Here is a 17,294-nt window from a genome sequence, read left to right as displayed (position 1 = left end):
TCGGACCTTCAAGCCCTGAGGGCACAATAATAACGTCGGCTCAAAATAACAACTCTGGAGACAAGGTGTATGATTTGTGAAGCTGTGAAAATTAACCTCTTTATCTGGTAGATGATTATGGTATAGTTGAGAAGAAATCTGTAGTTAAATGACTTTTATATAAAAGATTAGGATGAAATCCAAATCGTGTACTTAGTTTATATATATACGAGTATAATCCTAAAAAAACCTACTGACTGACTGACATGCCGTTCTCCATGTTGCCGTCTAAGTGCGTCTTTGTTGTCTATGGGGGTTTTTCTCCTTTTACTCCCGAGGCAAAGGGAAAAATATGAGTTGCCATAAATTCAAAATGGCAGCCGAGTTAAAATTGCTAACTTTTTTATTTATAAATTTATGTATATTTTAGAAATAAAGGTAGTAGAACCCTACTTAGCTTGACTATCGTCAATTTATTACATTCATTACATTATTAAGTGGTTCCTGACGGTCATGACAGTATGTATCAACCCCAGATAAGATTAGGTTCCTACCTAAGATCGGCGCAGATGCTACTAGCCATGAGGACCAAGGTGGAATGCCTCGGAAAAATATGTCTCCCTTACCACATCCTTCAAACCAGAACACAGCAGCGCCTAACACAGGCAGTGTTAGGCAGATATAGGTATGGCGGTGGTGTCGCCGGAGTCGAACCACAGAGAGTTCTACTCGTACCTGCTAAATATCTATATATTTTGTAAACTTATTTTCTTATCGATGTGATATTACATCTTAATTATTAAAGCGAAGGTTCTGTATATGAAATTCGTAAGAATAAGAACGGATGTCGACTAAGACCGGTTTATTACATATTCATAAGCCAATATATATCGTATCATATCGTATCGTGTATCGGATGTTCGTTTAAAATAGTAATTAGATTATATTTATGTGTGTAATTGGCATTTTGTTTTGTACGATTCTGGTTTGAATCTTTTAAATCGGCACTTTAATTGGGAATGCAAATTAGGCTGCAAACAGACGGGCATTCTGCCTGATGTAAATGTTCTTTTTCCATCAGAAGTGTAATTGGGAATTTTATGTTAATTAGGCTGAAACCAGACGGGCGGTCCACGTGATGTGGAATTGGCTGTCTATCAGTCTGATACACGCCTACCTTCGTGAATATTGTAACTCTATTTATTAATTATTTTTTATGTATTTCTTTATAAATTTTATTATGTTCCAAAAAGGTTCAGAAATAATGGAGGTAGAATCGGAGGCAGATTAACGGAGCCATACTTACGAGAGGCATACAATTTAATCTTCATGAGTATGAATGCATACTTTGCCAGGGGCGGCAAAATCAGGTTTTACATAATATAATGTGTTTTTCATATAAAATGGGCCTTAGAGCTTAGTTCACGCGGCAAAAGGTTACATAAAACAACCAGGGTCTCCAAAAGTTTTTGATCCATTTTTTCCCCGAGGTACTTCTAAGGAGACGGCAAATTCAACTTCCGCCCCGAACAATACGAACCTACTACAATTCTGCATTCAGCTTAGCCCTGTACCTGATGGAAAGTAGTCTACTCCTATGGATATTTGCAACACCAGAGAAATCGCCAATGCATCACCGGCTTAGGATGAGAGCTCTTTTTACACCTTTTTTGAAGAGCCATGTCAATGCGCTCCGGGAGTACCTCAAGGAGTCAGTAGGAAGGACTTAAGATTCCAATTCCTTTGCAATTAATATCAATAGTTTAAAGAGACAATAATTGGCTTAACATAACTGCAAACACATCGCAATTTCGAAAAAAAGAATTCACAGCAAAGAACTTGGACGTATCTAACGGGAGCATATAAAAATACTTTTTTGTTTCAAAATCCTGCGCTTTGAAAGAGGATTTACCCCAAATAAAGGGTAGTTTTAAAACCTGGCCGCCCGCCAGCCTGTTTCAACCCGATTTAACTGTTTTTTTTGTTTTCACTCTGATAGTAATTATTTCGCTATTGGTTAAAATAAAGTTGCTTAAGAACAACGTATTGTGGTTCAAAAGATTTTGTGAAAATGTTTTGTTGTTTTCTCGTTAGTAGATGTTAGTGGGAATGTGTACATTTTTAACCGAATTCAAAAAAAGGAGGTTCTGTATTAGATAGCTACGTATATACCCGTATTTGTATATATACGTAAACTTGTATTCCCTCAGAGACTAATGATCCAATTTTAATGGAGTTTCAGTTATAACTACTGACTTTTAGGGTTCCGTGCCCAAACGGTAAAGCGGGACCTTGTTATTAAATTTAAATGTTTATCCGTCTGTCACAGAGTTCTATTTCTTGAACCGTAAGAGATGAAGGTAGGAGAATGCAATTTTTGGTTCGACTCTGGCGACACTACCACCACACCTATTTCTGCCTATAATAGCAGTGTTAAACTAACAATTAACAGTCATATCTAATACCCACGGACATGTGACTAGTTAGTGTGACTAACTAGTCACATGTCCGTGGGTATTAGTGATCGTCTACAACCTTAGTGTTAGAAGAAAGAGATATTCGTTATTATTAAAAAATCTAAGAAATTATACTATACTATACTATACTATATTATACTATACTATACTATTAGTATTAGTTACATATGTCAGTATGAAGTTTTTTGAAAATCCGACGTTATCCGGTATAAGCTGGACTATTATAATAATACTATCTTATTTGTACTGGCGATCATATTATGATAATACTCCGTTAGTAACACACATCTTAATGTATAAAATACGTTATCTTTAAAGATAAGTCAGAGAAAATCTCATTATCTTTTAAGATACACGTGTCGCCGGTGGGCTGTTGTTACTGCGATCGTAAAGATAATTATTTTTACGTCAAACTTCCTTTATATTCCGTCAATGACTTTTGCCTTATTTTGCGATGTACAGAGTAGCTATAAGGTAGAGATTTTTGTGATTATATGTTTTGATGTGAATGTATGAAAATAATGATGTAAAATTGACTAGTATTCCTATTTATTGGATGCCATCACAAATACCAAGAGACAAACACTCATAATTATACCTTTTTTTAATAAAAGTGACAACAAATCTACCGAAATTCTAATTTTATGTGATGTTACCACCTCAAAATCTTGTCAAAAGTCTTCTAGTAAATGCAATGTTACTAATAATTAAATTCGAATATAAACGTATTCATACATACAATACGCATCACATATTAAATAAAAAATGTTAATAATAAAGCATGTTATTTTAATTATTTAGTATGTAAGAATTATGTCAAAGTAACGCGTTGTGAAATATGTGATTAGGAACTGTGTTCCAACATACTAGCAAAATTTTGCCAATTTTTTTCCAACAAATAAGCCAAATGTTTGACAAATCCCCGCAAATGTTCCAATGACAATTTACAACCAAAAATCCTTTTAGTACGAAAATTCAAGAGACTCTACAACACTCCTACTCTACTTAAATCGACTCAAATGTAGCGCAAATTAAGGCTTGAAGCCGACAATGAGCGGTCATTTTGTGTGACAGGTATTATTAATTAAAAAAATGTACAGGACACTTCACGCTCATTACGAGATAAAAGCATATTGAGATTGTGACCGTATGAATTTGTGCTTGGTTTACATGATTCTCGAATGTTGTGAGATGATCGTATGCGGGAAGTTGTGCAAGAGTACGCTCTTAGCTGAGTTTAACGCTTAATTATAACAAGCCTTATTTGTTGTTTCAGGGTACAAAAATGAGATAATAAATAAAAAAGTAATATAAAATTCGCTCCTGTAAAAGGATTCCAGATTAAATACACATAGATAAACATATATAGATTGTAAGGGATCGCCGAAAATAAAACGCGTCGTGTTACGAAAATCTCGAATGGCAGACTGATTTATTCTATCACTACCCTAAACTTTAACAATTGTGAAAAATATAAAAAATCTTTAGGTACCGACATTGTTTAACGGTTATTTTTACATATAATTATTATTTTAAATGTTGTAAATCCAAAAGCAACGAAATCAAGAAATCGATTTAGGAATATGTACGCAAAGGACGCGCGTGTCGCCTACAATACCGCCCCCTAGTGCTGGCTAGCCAGCACTACATTCCACTGGTGACAACAAAGCGACGCGCGTAACCGGCCGACGTAATATTCCCGTACGGGTTCGAACTTCCACCACGCGTACGCGACCATCATGGCCAGGATGCACCGCACTCACTACCCCATGACGCCATGAACCTCGTTCCAAATTGGTCTCGGCTAAAATAACAAAATCACCTACTTGGAATGAACGTTCCTCATTTGTCCATTTTTGTCGCGGTAAAAGAGTAGGTAAATATTCTTTTATCCAACGGCCCCAGAACATATCAGCTAATCGTTGTGCTATTCGCCATTGTTTCCTAAGGCAAAGATCAGAATTATCATATTTACCTAACGGTGGACTATTGCATGACGTTCCTAATAAAAAGTGATTTGGCGTAAGCGCCTCCGGATAATTGGGATCGGTTGAAACATGCGTTATAGGGCGACTATTAACCAAAGCCTCCACTTCCATGAGTAAGGTTAACAGGGTCTCGGGACGCGGAGCACGTTCTTTAAGAACAACCTTGAGCGCGGTTTTTACTGTGCGGATCATCCTCTCCCACGCTCCGCCCATTTCGGGTGCACCGGGTGGTATGAACTGCCATTGTATACCCCTAACTAAACCGTCACTAACCAATTTATCAGAGTTCAGTTCAAAAAGGCTCCGTTTTAACTCCGCATCAGCGCCTCTAAAATTTGTGCCGTTGTCGGAGTAGATAATGCTCGGAGTTCCTCTGCGGCTTATCATGCGTCTAAGTGCCATAATAGTTGCATCTGTACTTAAACTATCCGTTATTTCGATATGAATTGCACGCACCGTCAAGCATGTAAAGAGTACACCGTATCTCTTTTCGCGTTTCCTCCCTACAGTAACCTCTAAAGGTCCGAAGAAATCTACTCCTGTGAACGTAAATGGACGTCTGTTGTGTTGTAGGCGTGCTGCTGGAAGGTCCGCCATACGCTGTGCACGCGGATGTGCCCGCCTATACCTACAGAATAAACAATTAGCAGCCACTGCACGCACGGTCGGTCGTAATTTTACGACCCAGTAGCGCTGCCGTAATTCATTTACGACAAATTCATTTGCCCCATGCATTGCTTTCCTGTGGTAGTGCTCCACAAGCAGGAGAGTTATTCTGTGCTTGCCGTCTAGTATTACAGGTCTAACGGTTGACAGCAGAGCACCAGTAACTTTATCAGCACGGCCTCCAACACGGAGTAGGCCTAAGTCATCTAAATATGGTGTTAACTTTAATAGACGGCTATTAGACATCAACGGTTTGTTTTGTCTTAAACAATTAATTTCATTATTAAAACATTTGACTTGAGATTTCCTAATTAAAATATTTTCCGCCTCATTCATTATTTGCACGTCTAGTCGTGCATGCCTATCCTTTCTACATTTTTTAACAAATAATAAAACTAATGCCGTGACACGGAGAAGTCTCAACCATGACGAAAAAATATTTTCATTAATAAAAGAAAGTTCCGTTACTTGATAACTAACTAAGTTAACACTTCGTTCTTCACAGGCGGCCGTGTCCGATATGTGTCCTTTTTTAAAATCCTTAGGCCAGTTATTTTCTGATTGGCGTAAAAAATCCGGCCCTTGAAACCACGGATGACGGTATTCTAACGGTGACGAATCCTCCTTTGTAGCTACATCGGCTACGTTTGAGCTGGATGGCACATATCTCCATTCAGGTACCGTAGTGAGCTCGTCCAGCTCACCGAGCCTATGTGCTACAAACGGTTTGAAAGTCCGAGGGTCACTTCGAAGCCACATAAGCACAGTACTTGAGTCAGTCCAAAAGAAACGTTCGTCAATCTTAATATCTTTATGTTCCTTCTGAACCGCAGTGGCCAGCCGCGCCGCCAGCAATGCACCCTGCAACTCAAGCCGTGGTATGGACACTGGACGCAGTGGCGTGACTCTGCTTTTGCCCGACACAAAACAAATATTAACCTGGCCGTCCGACCTAACAAAACGGAAAAATATTACCGCGGCGTACGCTTTAATAGAAGCGTCGCAAAACGCATGCATTTGTGTTTTAACTATAAATAATTTACCTGACTGATCAGGGCTGTAACACGGTGACCACAAACCCGCGTTAAAATACCAACGAGGAATACACAAATCCTTCATTGACTTTAATTCACTGAGCCACTTTAACCACGAAGCAAACTCTTTAGGTTGGATGTGGCATTTCCAAGTAACACCGCTTCTATGAACGTCTTGTAAAATTATTTTACTTTTAATAATAAACGGAGATAAGAAACCATGAATATCATAAATAGACATTATAATGCTTAACATTTTTGCCTTCGTAGGGGGTTCAATACCATTTAAAACCTCTGTTGGAATACGATCGAAATTAATATTAAAACGAAAACAATCCTCAGCTGGATACCACATCAAACCTAAAGTGCGCTCAGTTGTATTCATCGCTCCGTGTTTAAACTGTACTGCGGAGTGCGTGAGCGCGTCAGGTGGCACACTAGCTAAAACGTCTTGACTATTACTTGACCAGTTTCTTATTTCAAACCCCCCATTATTATGTATGCACGTTATTTGTTTAACTAATTCAATTGCATTTGTTTTATCATTGGTTGAATATAAACAATCATCCATATAATGGTTATTAATTATGACGCTAACGGCCTCGGGATATAAATCCTCATATTTTAATGCGTTCTTATTTCGTATATACTGTGCTATAAATGGAGAACAAGTTGCACCGAATATTAATCTTTGCATTACACATGCTTTTATCTGCGAGTCCGGTGACTCCTGCCACAAGAATCTAAGAACGTTTTGATCTTCGGCGCGAATTTTTATTTGTAGAAACATGTCTTTAATATCACCCATAATTACTATTTCGTTTTCGCGAAATCGAAACATAATACCCATTAATGAATTGTATAAATCCGGACCAGTGCATAAATAATCATTTAAGCAGACCCCTTCAACTTTAGAAGCCGCGTCAAAAACTAACCGTAATTTACCTGGTTTATTAATATTTTGTACACCGAAATGTGGTATGTACCATACATGGTTAGAACAAGGTTCATTTTCCCCTAGCACGCGAGCATAACCATTGTCGAACAACTTGTTTACTTCGTGCCTATATCGCTCAGCGTAAACGTTATCCGAATGAAATTTCCTAAGTAGACTCTGTAAGCGATAATTTGCACTGCAATAAGAATCGGGCATAGTGAAGTTGTCGCGTTTGAACGGGAGACCGACCTCCCACCTATCGCCCAGATGCCTCGATGTCTCATCTAAAACTTGTATCGCCTTTAATTGAGCCGTATTTTCACGGCGTACGGTTGATATTCCTATGGATTCTAAAGCGAATGAATCTCTTATCAGTTCATTAAGTTTTTTAATATTATCCGACTCATTAACATCGTCTATGTGAGACAAGGAAAAAATACGTTCGCAGTCATGAGTGTGAGTGCGACCACAATAACCATGAATGGTCCAGCCTAACCGACATCGCGTTGCGTACGGTTCATTTTTACTCCCGGGTATGATTTCGAGTGGTGCAACAAGATGATAGTTATCCTCCCCAATAAGTAACAGCGGCTTTACGCGTTCTGTACATACATATTCCTTTACATGTAATAAGTGTTTACAATTAATTTCATTAACTATGGAAAGATCTTGAGTAGGCAAATTTAACTTAGACACTTTACGCAATGTAATGTCATAACAATCACGACAATTGTTGTTATTAAAAATGTGCGCACTGACCTTTGGAGCGTCTGATTGCAATACCTCAATACCGAATGCATCGACGAACTTAATCGCGCTCGCTTGCTGGTCAACGAGGCCCAGGCTGTCAGCCAGCTCCGAGTCGATCATTGACACGGTCGCAGCATCGTCCAGCAGCGCGTACACACTCACTACACCTTTAGGTCCGCGTAATTGCACTGACACCACTTTGAGCATTATTTTGTCCGTATGTTTATTGTCCGATGCTACATGAGCCACCGTAGACGATGCTGGAGCACCCAGGTCGTTCTCCATCTCGTTGACTGACTGTGGCTTAGTCCAATGGAGTAAATTATGGTGAGGTTGACCGCAGCCATCTATGTCGCATACTGGAGCCTTACACGTATTCTTATCGTGCCGTGTTAACAAACAACAAAAGCACAGACCACTATTTTTTACAAAACGCCACTTGTCTTTGCGCATTGCTCGTTTGAACATACGGCATTCTGGCAATGTGTGCTTCGATTTGCGACAGTATTTACACTTTTCATCACTCTCATGTGCCGTTATGAATACAGGTCGTTTAATAAATCTCTTTTCTATGATGCGTTTTTCTGAAGCCTCACGCATTTTTCTTTCTTCGTTCGGCACTGCTAAGCCGACAACTGACATCATTTCAGCCTCATTTTTTAAAAACATAGCCATTAGTTCCAACTTGGAGCGGCCGTCTAATATTTTATTATATGCAAAATCCGTCCATTTTCCAATTAATGTGCTCGGTAACTTTGTAATAATAGCCGTCGCGAGCTCGGGACTGCGTAAATAATCCTCTTGTTTTAATGCACGTATTGTTGCTACACAGTTATTAACTTTCACGGAAAAATTAATCAACTCCTGTTGATAATTAGTAGGCAATGGAGGTAACCTTTTCAGTTGCGCTGTTATGGTCATTATAATGACATCAGATCTACCGAAGCGTAGCTCCAGTGCTTCCATCACAGCTGCGGGCGGGGTGTTACCTATAAGTAGGTCGGTCACTGCCTCTCTGGCGTCGCCTCGTAGTGCTCGGCGCAATCTCCATAGGTTCTCCGAGTCATTATACCTACATAGCCGAGCGGATTCTTCGTAAACGCACTTAAAATGTAGCCACTCAATGCAATCTCCACTGAAAACAGGTAATTCACGGGGCGTTGCAAGCCGACTAAGAAGACGTTCTTCTCGCTGTAATGCCGAGTTGTCCATCATATCACGTAGGGTGTAAGCAAGCTGTTCTATGCTGTTGCCAGGAAAAGCTGGGTATGACACGGCACTAACGGGAGCCGCAGCAGCCGCTTCCGGCACTATTGTCGCTTCTCGTGGACGGTTCGTTCTCGACTCACTCTCATCCAACCACTTTTCAACATTTGCATGTACGTCCTTCTCCAACTGCTGTTTGCTGCGCTCACTGGATCTGTCATCACCATCTTCAGCTTCTCTTGCCAACTCAAGTTCCAGCCGCTTATTAATAAGGTCCAGCTGAATTTTGGCCCGAGCTTCCGCGGCATCTAATTCTAACTGTTTCCGTCGAGTCAATGACGACGTGGTAGATTTCTTTGTTCTGCCCGATGTCGCCGCGCTTCGTACGGAGTTGCCACTTCGAACGGGTGCTGAAGGTGATACTTTACAGATTGTTTCCACCTTGACTTCCTCAGTGTCCTGCTGCCGCGGTGTAATATTACTGCAAGCGCCGCGTGGCGGGACCGTTACGTCGAGGTGAGTAGAGGCCGGTTGAAGGGATACGCAATCTAACCGATTCGCCATTTTATCGCGTTGCCGACGCGTTAAAACACGTTGTGGCGGTGAATTAAACATTCTAAACACTAGTTCAGATTTGGCTCGAAGACCAGACAATTGTAAGGGATCGCCGAAAATAAAACGCGTCGTGTTACGAAAATCTCGAATGGCAGACTGATTTATTCTATCACTACCCTAAACTTTAACAATTGTGAAAAATATAAAAAATCTTTAGGTACCGACATTGTTTAACGGTTATTTTTACATATAATTATTATTTTAAATGTTGTAAATCCAAAAGCAACGAAATCAAGAAATCGATTTAGGAATATGTACGCAAAGGACGCGCGTGTCGCCTACATAGATAGACATGTAAAATTAATTTTGATTTCTATTGTGTGTTTGAATACATTATGTAACATTTTTATGAATATATATGTATATAATGCATTAAAGGAAAATCTGTTATTCTTTTAAAGATGTAAACCAAGCTTTATGTTCAAAACTTTTAAATTAAAAAAAACGGATATTGTAAATGTGGTGCAGATTTTGCGATAAGGATTTTAATTCTTTACATAATTTTTAATTTACATTTTCAAAAAACCTCTACGATAAATAAAGTAATACTAACTGAAACCAACTGAAGTATATGTAACTACAACGATCCTTTGAAAGTATTGTGCCCTTGACAACTGAATAGATATGAAATCTGTGGATATGTGGCATAAGGACTAAAAATCCATTGAGACACTTATTCATATTAGAAAAATTAAATAAATTTTGTACAATGAAAAATCGACAATTTAAAATAATCTTATATCTTCTCGTACTAATATGCCTAAAAACTAATATTATATTGTCTATAGTTATTTTATGGCAAGAGATATAATCATTTTCATTTAAAATGAACATAAATAAATATAGTTCAAAAAACTAAAAAACACGCTTTTATGATAAAATCAACTAAAAAGTAGAAAATAATTTTCAATCTAGGAATCAATTAAGGAACAGTAAATTGAATAAAACCGATGACAATACGTCATCGGTTTTTGATAATTCTTTAAAATTTTGAATTAAACTGAACGTTCAAAGTGGATAAAAATCGGACTCAAAGATTCCGTACGTACATACATACAAACGTACAACCCAAGTTAATAAAAGCGTGTTAAAATAGAGAAACTTTTGGAATTGATTAAGAACTACTGTAACATATTTTCCAAACTAATTAATTTCAAAATATAAAATATTATCTTTTGTATCCATATTATGATTCTGATTATCTTCCACTGCTCAGGCCTCTTTAAAGGAATCCACCATTTAAACAAGACTTTGGAGAACAATGTATAATATAAGTATTCTTCCTGTGAACATGTTACACATGCTTCTGTTCTTCTTTATTTATAAGACGACCTGCGTGGCGGAGCGGCCACCATACCGGTCTGACGCGCAAAGAGTCCCGGCCAGACAGATATCTAAATGATGAATTTAGTTTTCTGTTTCTGGGTCTGGGTGTTTGTGTATTTGTCTATGTGTGTGTCCATGGCACAGGGAATCCTAGTGTGGGGCTGTGAGTGTAGAAAGCGTTTAAGCGTTTATAAGTGGATAGAACAGGTTTAAAATAATTTTGTTACTACTCTTCTATTTTCTGAGATGCAAGATCGTAAGCGATATAATACTATTATAATTTTATCGGAGTTTGCAGTCATATCGTATCATATCGTTCAATGACTTTCTTATCAGCATGATTAGACTAAGATTATCCCCGCAGTGAAAAAATCAAAAAAATCAGATAAGTGCATTTAATACAATAGAAATAAAATTACATTACCACTATACTTTATACCATCTCAACACCAGAATTGTAACAAAACAATTAAAATTTCTTATAAAGAATATCAAAATTTGAACTACTAACACTTCCTAACAAAATACCAGCATCTATCACGAAATCTGAGCCAGTGATGCTTTCAGCCTTATCACTGGCCAGGTACACGGCTAGTTCAGCTATTTCCCCAGCTTTTATATTCTTGTTTAATGGTGCCATTTCTTTTGTATTGTCATAATGATGATCATTGTCATCTTTATTTATTCCTGCATTTATCAAAATATTCGTCTTCACTGAACCAGGGGATATGCAATTAACTCTTACACCTTTTCTTCCTAAGTCGAAAGCAGCGCTTTTAGTAAATTTCGTCACCGCTGCCTTAGAAATGCTGTAGGGTAGCAAATTGTTAGCTGTTAATGTAGATGCTACGCTGGACAGGTTAATGATACATCCTTTGCTCTCAATTAAAGCTGGTAACGCCTCCTTCGTCATAACTATCATTGCTCGAAGGTTGATAGACATTACCTTGTCGAATTTTTCGATTATGTCCGAATCTTCTATGCCACCAGATACTGCAATACCAGCGCAGTTCACAAGGACATCGATCTTCCCAAATTCCTTCAATGTGAGTTCTATAGTTTTCTTAACATCTTCATCTTTTTTCAAATCGGCGACAACTTCTAACACTTTGGTTTTGCTTAGTTCTTCACACTCGCGCTTGGTTTTAAGGAGGTTTTCTTCGTTTAAATCAATGATGGATAAACTAGCGTTAAGTTTGGCAAAGCTTAACGCAATAGCCTCCCCGATACCCGATGCCGCGCCGGTTACAACAACAACTTTGTTCGTAAAATTCATTTTCACACGTCTAACTACTTCTATGATGTATTTACGTCTGTAATCATTTTGGCGTCTTAAACTAAATTATCCAATTGAATTTTGTAATCTTATCTTTTTGTTATCATTGCAATAAAATGTAATATTCGTTATTTGTTTATGATAAGAATTTCAAGCGATGTTTTTTCGCAATTATTGTTCACCCTTAACCTTGTTTACAAATGATATAAATGATATCACGTCACACAATAATCAAGAGTAGTAGTAGTAGATTATATTTTCATTTGGAAGATGGTAGAAACCTTTGTAGTTAGACTAATAACAGCAGTATTATGCGCTGCGGTATTATGGTTATAATATATTTTTATTGATATAATAATAGAATACACTTTTTATATGGTATTTGTTCAGATAACAGTTAGTATAGTCCGCGTAAAACTGCTAGTCCGCTGCATATAGATATGAATCGCGTCGCCATAGCAAATTGTATGACTACACGTGCTCGGAACAACTTCAGAGCGGACTAGTAGTTTGGCGCGGACTATAACTTACTAAACTTTTTGTGTGTTGCATGTGTTTTCATTGTATTTTTTTTAATTCAAAAATATTTAAGCTAAGTCGTCTCCACAGTTTTCTTGTTCGCTTCTTGCAAACGTATCACGCTAGCTCATCAAAGACATAAGTAACTTGATGGGAAGACAACCTTATCACGCACAATAAGCCTTGACTTCTGTACTACTAGGTTTTTACTTACTTTCATAGCATACATGTATAGGTCAAGTCTTACTTAACAAGTTTTACTACTATCACGTAACCGATTGACCTGTGTGAAACCTTTTTTAGGGTTCTGTATCCAAAGGGGAAAAACGGAACCTTATTAATTAGCCTTCGCTGTCTGTCCGTCTCTTAGTCTGTATCTCTTGAAAAAAAATATTATAATGGTTATAAAAGTATTTCTTTTTTGATGTGAAACATCTATAGCCGCACGTAAAACCGATTTCTGGCGTGGCGACGCATGCCGTGGCATCGCCACGCTATACGATGGTATATATAAACAGTCTATATGCGGTAGTGTGTACGGTGTAGCGACGCGTCGCCATGCGCAAACTATTACCGAAGTCACTGATTAAACGAATTAAGTAGTCACGATTTGAAATAAATTCGTATTTTTTTGTATTTAATGAAAATAAATGTTTATTCAATAAATACTCATCGTTATCTGGAAAAAAATCGTAATATTTTATTTTATCATTATGACATATTTAGTTCCTATCACAATATGTTCTTTTCTGCATATTACTTTTACAAAATAATGTCGATGTTTCACATCTGCCAGGCGTCCCGTGACGGCTCACATTTTTTTTAATATATAACATAGGAGTAGCAAACAAGCATGCAGTCCATCTGATAGTAACCAGCTGTTGTTAACCATTGGCATCTGGAATCTACCCCAATTCTAAAGTATGTCGGCCTTAAAACCATTTGAAGGTGGTAGAACCCTTTGTGGTTTGACTCTGGCAGTACCACCGCCACATCTATTTCTCCCTTAAGGGTGTGGTAAGGGAGACATACTTTTTTAAGGCGTTTCAGCTTAGTCCTCAAGGGTAGCGGCGAATCTGTGGTCGACCTCAGGTAGGAATATCTAATTCTATCTAGACTTGATTACAGATGTCCATGGGCGGCAGTAACCACTTACCATCAGGCGGACTGCACGCTCGTCTGCTACTCCTAGTTTACTTACTAAACTTACTTATTTATTTATTTATTCATGATCACCAACATAATGTACACCAAATAAAAGCAACAATAATAAATATAGAGAAAAGAGGTAAGTGTCATTACAATTATTATGAAGACAGCATTCAAATACGAAAAGCGCGTAAGATAGCTGTTGTAGCAGTATTATCATAATTACACTGATTTAAAAGTCTAATATCACGAATCTAAAATATAATTCATTATTTATATCAACACTATGTATCAACAATATGAAAAGAGCAGAAAAAAACATTGTTAAGAAAAATAAACTAAGAATTATTAAAAACTAGATGACCCGGTGAACTTCGTACCACCTAATTATGAGTGACTATCTGTACCTCGTGGTTTCACTCGTGTAATTTATGTATTATGTCCATAAACTACTGGTAAATATTAGGAAATGACCACAGGAGAACAGGAAAATAAAAAATACAATTAAATAAAATTCACTCTACCTCTCTGCACTTTGTTATTTTTTTACCGACTTCAAAAAGGAAGTGGTTATCAATTCGGCCGGTATCTTTTTTTATGTATGTACACGAATTACTCCGCCGTTAGTGAACCGATTTTAATAATTATTTTTTTATTGTGTTATTTTTTATTGTAGGTTCAAATGAAATTACAAAGTCAGTTCATCATTGACTATTTAAGGGTCTGATAATGTGGCTCGGAGACAAAATATGTAACTCCTCAACCGATGGGGATATTTGAGTTGTGTTTGAAGATATTTGGTGTAAGTTCTAACGAAATTGCAAAGTCAGTTCATCATTGACTATTTAAGGGTCTGATAATGTGGCTCGGAGACAAAATATGTAACTCCTCAACCGATGGGAATAATTGAGTCGTGTTTGAAGATATTTGGTGTAGGAGGTTCTAATGAAATTGCAAATCATTGACTATTTAGTTAGGTTAGGTTGGAACACATAAGACAATATAAAACTAAGCGGGCAGGGCGCGGCAGCGCCCTGCGAGCGGGCGGTTCCAATCAATGTAAATTCAGACCGTACCTTAATTCATGATCACGTTTATACAATTTTATATTGTATTAATATAAATGTTATTATGTCATCACTAAAAAGGGTAAAAAAAAATTTTAACAAAAAATACAACCGACTTCTATGTCACTACATAGTAAAAAATAATTCAAATAAATGTTGGTTTAGTACATATTTCTGAAGTCGGCGCTCAATATATTTCGTTCGAATTATTTTTTACTTTGTAGTGACATAGTAGTCGGTTGTATTTTTTGTTATTTTTTTTTACAAACACGCGAAAAGAAGTACCTATAACTTCAATAACGGTTTTTTTTAAAGAAAGTTTATTTACTTATAGTACTCTAATCGGGTTGTTGAATAGCTAAAAATGCTGAAACAGGTGTGTAAATAGAAAGGCGATTTATAACAGTCTTAAGGGTTGATCTAAAAAAACAAACAGTGACTCAGATGCTTCATTATGTCTTATGATAATTTTCTTAGTGCTCCAAATTAACGGATATTAAATTAAAGTTCCATACCCGATTAAACGACCCTAAAGGTTGATTTTCCAAAAACGGTGAAAAATGTGTTCTATTATTTTGAATCAAAAAGCTAAATTCCAATTTTCATAGACTTTGCTTCAAAATCTGCCGATTTCTAAACGAAGTGTCTTCTAAAGCCAAATGCAAATTTTTACAGTTTTTGCTTCCAAATTAACGGATTTTAATATAAAATTCCAACCCCTACTTAACCAACTTAAGGGTTGATTTTGCAAATATCGTAAAATAGATATTTAATTACTTTCTATCGAAATCCTATCAAATACCAATTTTCATATAGATTTGCATCAAAACTGGGGGACTTTAATACAAACTTTCAACTCTTATTTATTCACGGAAACGCGGTCGAACAGGATAAAAAGTATCCTATGTCCGTCTCCTGGTTCTAAGCTACCTCTCCACCAATTTTCAGTCAAATTGGTTCAGCCGTTGTTGAGTTATAAAATGCTTCACGAAAACGCGGTCGAACGGGATAAAAAGTATCCTATGTCCGTTTCCTGGTTCTAATCTACCTCTTTACCAATTTTCAGCTAAATCGGTTCAACCGTTCTTGAGTTATAAAATGACTTCAAGGAAACGCGGTCGAACGGGATAAAAAGTATCCTATGTCCGTCTCCTGGTTCTAAGCTACCTCTCCACCAATTTTCAGCCAAATCGGTTCAGCCGTTCTTGAGTTATAAGTGGAGTAACTAACACGACTTTCTTTTATATATATAGATTTATTTGTTTAAATAGTTAGTTAGTTTACGTATCCTCCGATGTACAGAAACGCATGCTTTGACACCAGCGGTCACCCATCCAACTGCCGACCGCCCTCCATTGCTTAACTTAACAAAAACCTACACAAGCCATGAGGCGCTCAAGTATATTTCGAATGAAAAGAAATAATTTCGTACTATTTACTATTTACGTATAAAATGTCTTCAACAAAATGAAGCTATTGTAGTTTAAACAAATTTTAAACGACTTGCCTCTTTACAAAATACTTCGGAGTGCCTATAAAGAATTTATTGTACTACCTTTTTAACGCCAAGCACAAAAGAATGAGGTGAGAGGTCTATTTCATTGAAAATAAATTCGCCTGATGCTAGTGATGTGCCGTATTTTATCGAGTACAAAAATTTTAGACGTTTTTTTCTTTAACGGGTTTTATGAAGTATTAAAATCCCATATTTTATTTAATTTATTTTAAACGAACGTCAGGGTTTCTATGATAGGAATAATTCCTTATCCCTTCTGTTACACTACAGTTATGACTGTGAAAATCGAACGAATTATGGGCTAATAAAATGTGAATTATAGTAGTTTCTATGAATTCAATCGTCCACGTTAATGAACTGTGTTTCTAATATTCGACTTTAACTTTACACCTGACTTTGCGACCCAAAGATTACAGATTACACACATAGATTAGTAAACTACTAACAAGAAAATGTACTCAGTTTTGAGAATTGAAATAGTTGCGTAAAAATGTTTTGCCACGTCTCCGTGCTAAAATGTCCCTAAAATATGTGAAATAATCATTTATTTAGTATGTAAGTTACGCAGTATTAGTTATTTATTCGTAAATTTTCTCTAAAAATATTTTTATTTGTCAAGAATTCAAAAAAATAACTTACTAATAAGCCGTTTGTGGCTTCATTCAATTTCAAGGCGGCGAAGTATCTTTACTAATCTATGATTACAGATAAAGATCACAGATAAAACTATGTCTGTTACCAACTGCAGCACCGTGTTTATTAATTTCCCTTTTAATGTATTGATTTTAT

The 17,294-nt window shown here is 36.9% G+C and overlaps 1 protein-coding gene across 1 annotated transcript; it reads right to left on the bottom strand.

The window, feature by feature from the left end:
* Positions 1 to 5,238: 5,238 nt before the first annotated feature.
* Positions 5,239 to 12,254, bottom strand: LOC140745729 (uncharacterized). The gene is made up of 4 exons (XM_073077623.1): positions 11,490 to 12,254; positions 6,495 to 9,229; positions 5,579 to 6,062; positions 5,239 to 5,307 (listed from the first exon to the last, which is right to left on the bottom strand). Exons 1-4 carry the CDS (start codon positions 12,252 to 12,254, stop codon positions 5,239 to 5,241), a joined length of 4,053 nt encoding a protein of 1,350 aa, XP_072933724.1.
* Between the last annotated feature and the right edge of the window lie 5,040 nt (positions 12,255 to 17,294).

Source organism: Epargyreus clarus, unplaced genomic scaffold, assembly GCF_041222505.1.
Source record: "Epargyreus clarus isolate Ecla_fem2 unplaced genomic scaffold, WU_Ecla_fem_2.2 ptg000011l, whole genome shotgun sequence".
NCBI classification, from domain to species: Eukaryota; Metazoa; Arthropoda; class Insecta; order Lepidoptera; family Hesperiidae; genus Epargyreus; species Epargyreus clarus.
Note: the sequence above shows the minus strand (reverse complement) of the source record. Positions and strands in the feature narration are given on the sequence as shown.

What these genes read in the sequence shown, in the direction of transcription:
- LOC140745729 (XM_073077623.1), bottom strand. Translation starts at nt 12,254, where the DNA reads ATGAATTTTACGAACAAAGTTGTTGTTGTAACCGGCGCGGCATCGGGT. An exon ending in CTGGTATTTTGTTAGGAAGT is followed by an intron (nt 9,230 to 11,489) that starts GTTAGTAGTTCA and finishes CGCAGCAAACAG; the next exon opens with CAGTTGGAGAAGGACGTACA. An exon ending in TTAACTTAGTTAGTTATCAA is followed by an intron (nt 5,308 to 5,578) that starts GTAACGGAACTT and finishes TAGATGACTTAG; the next exon opens with GCCTACTCCGTGTTGGAGGC.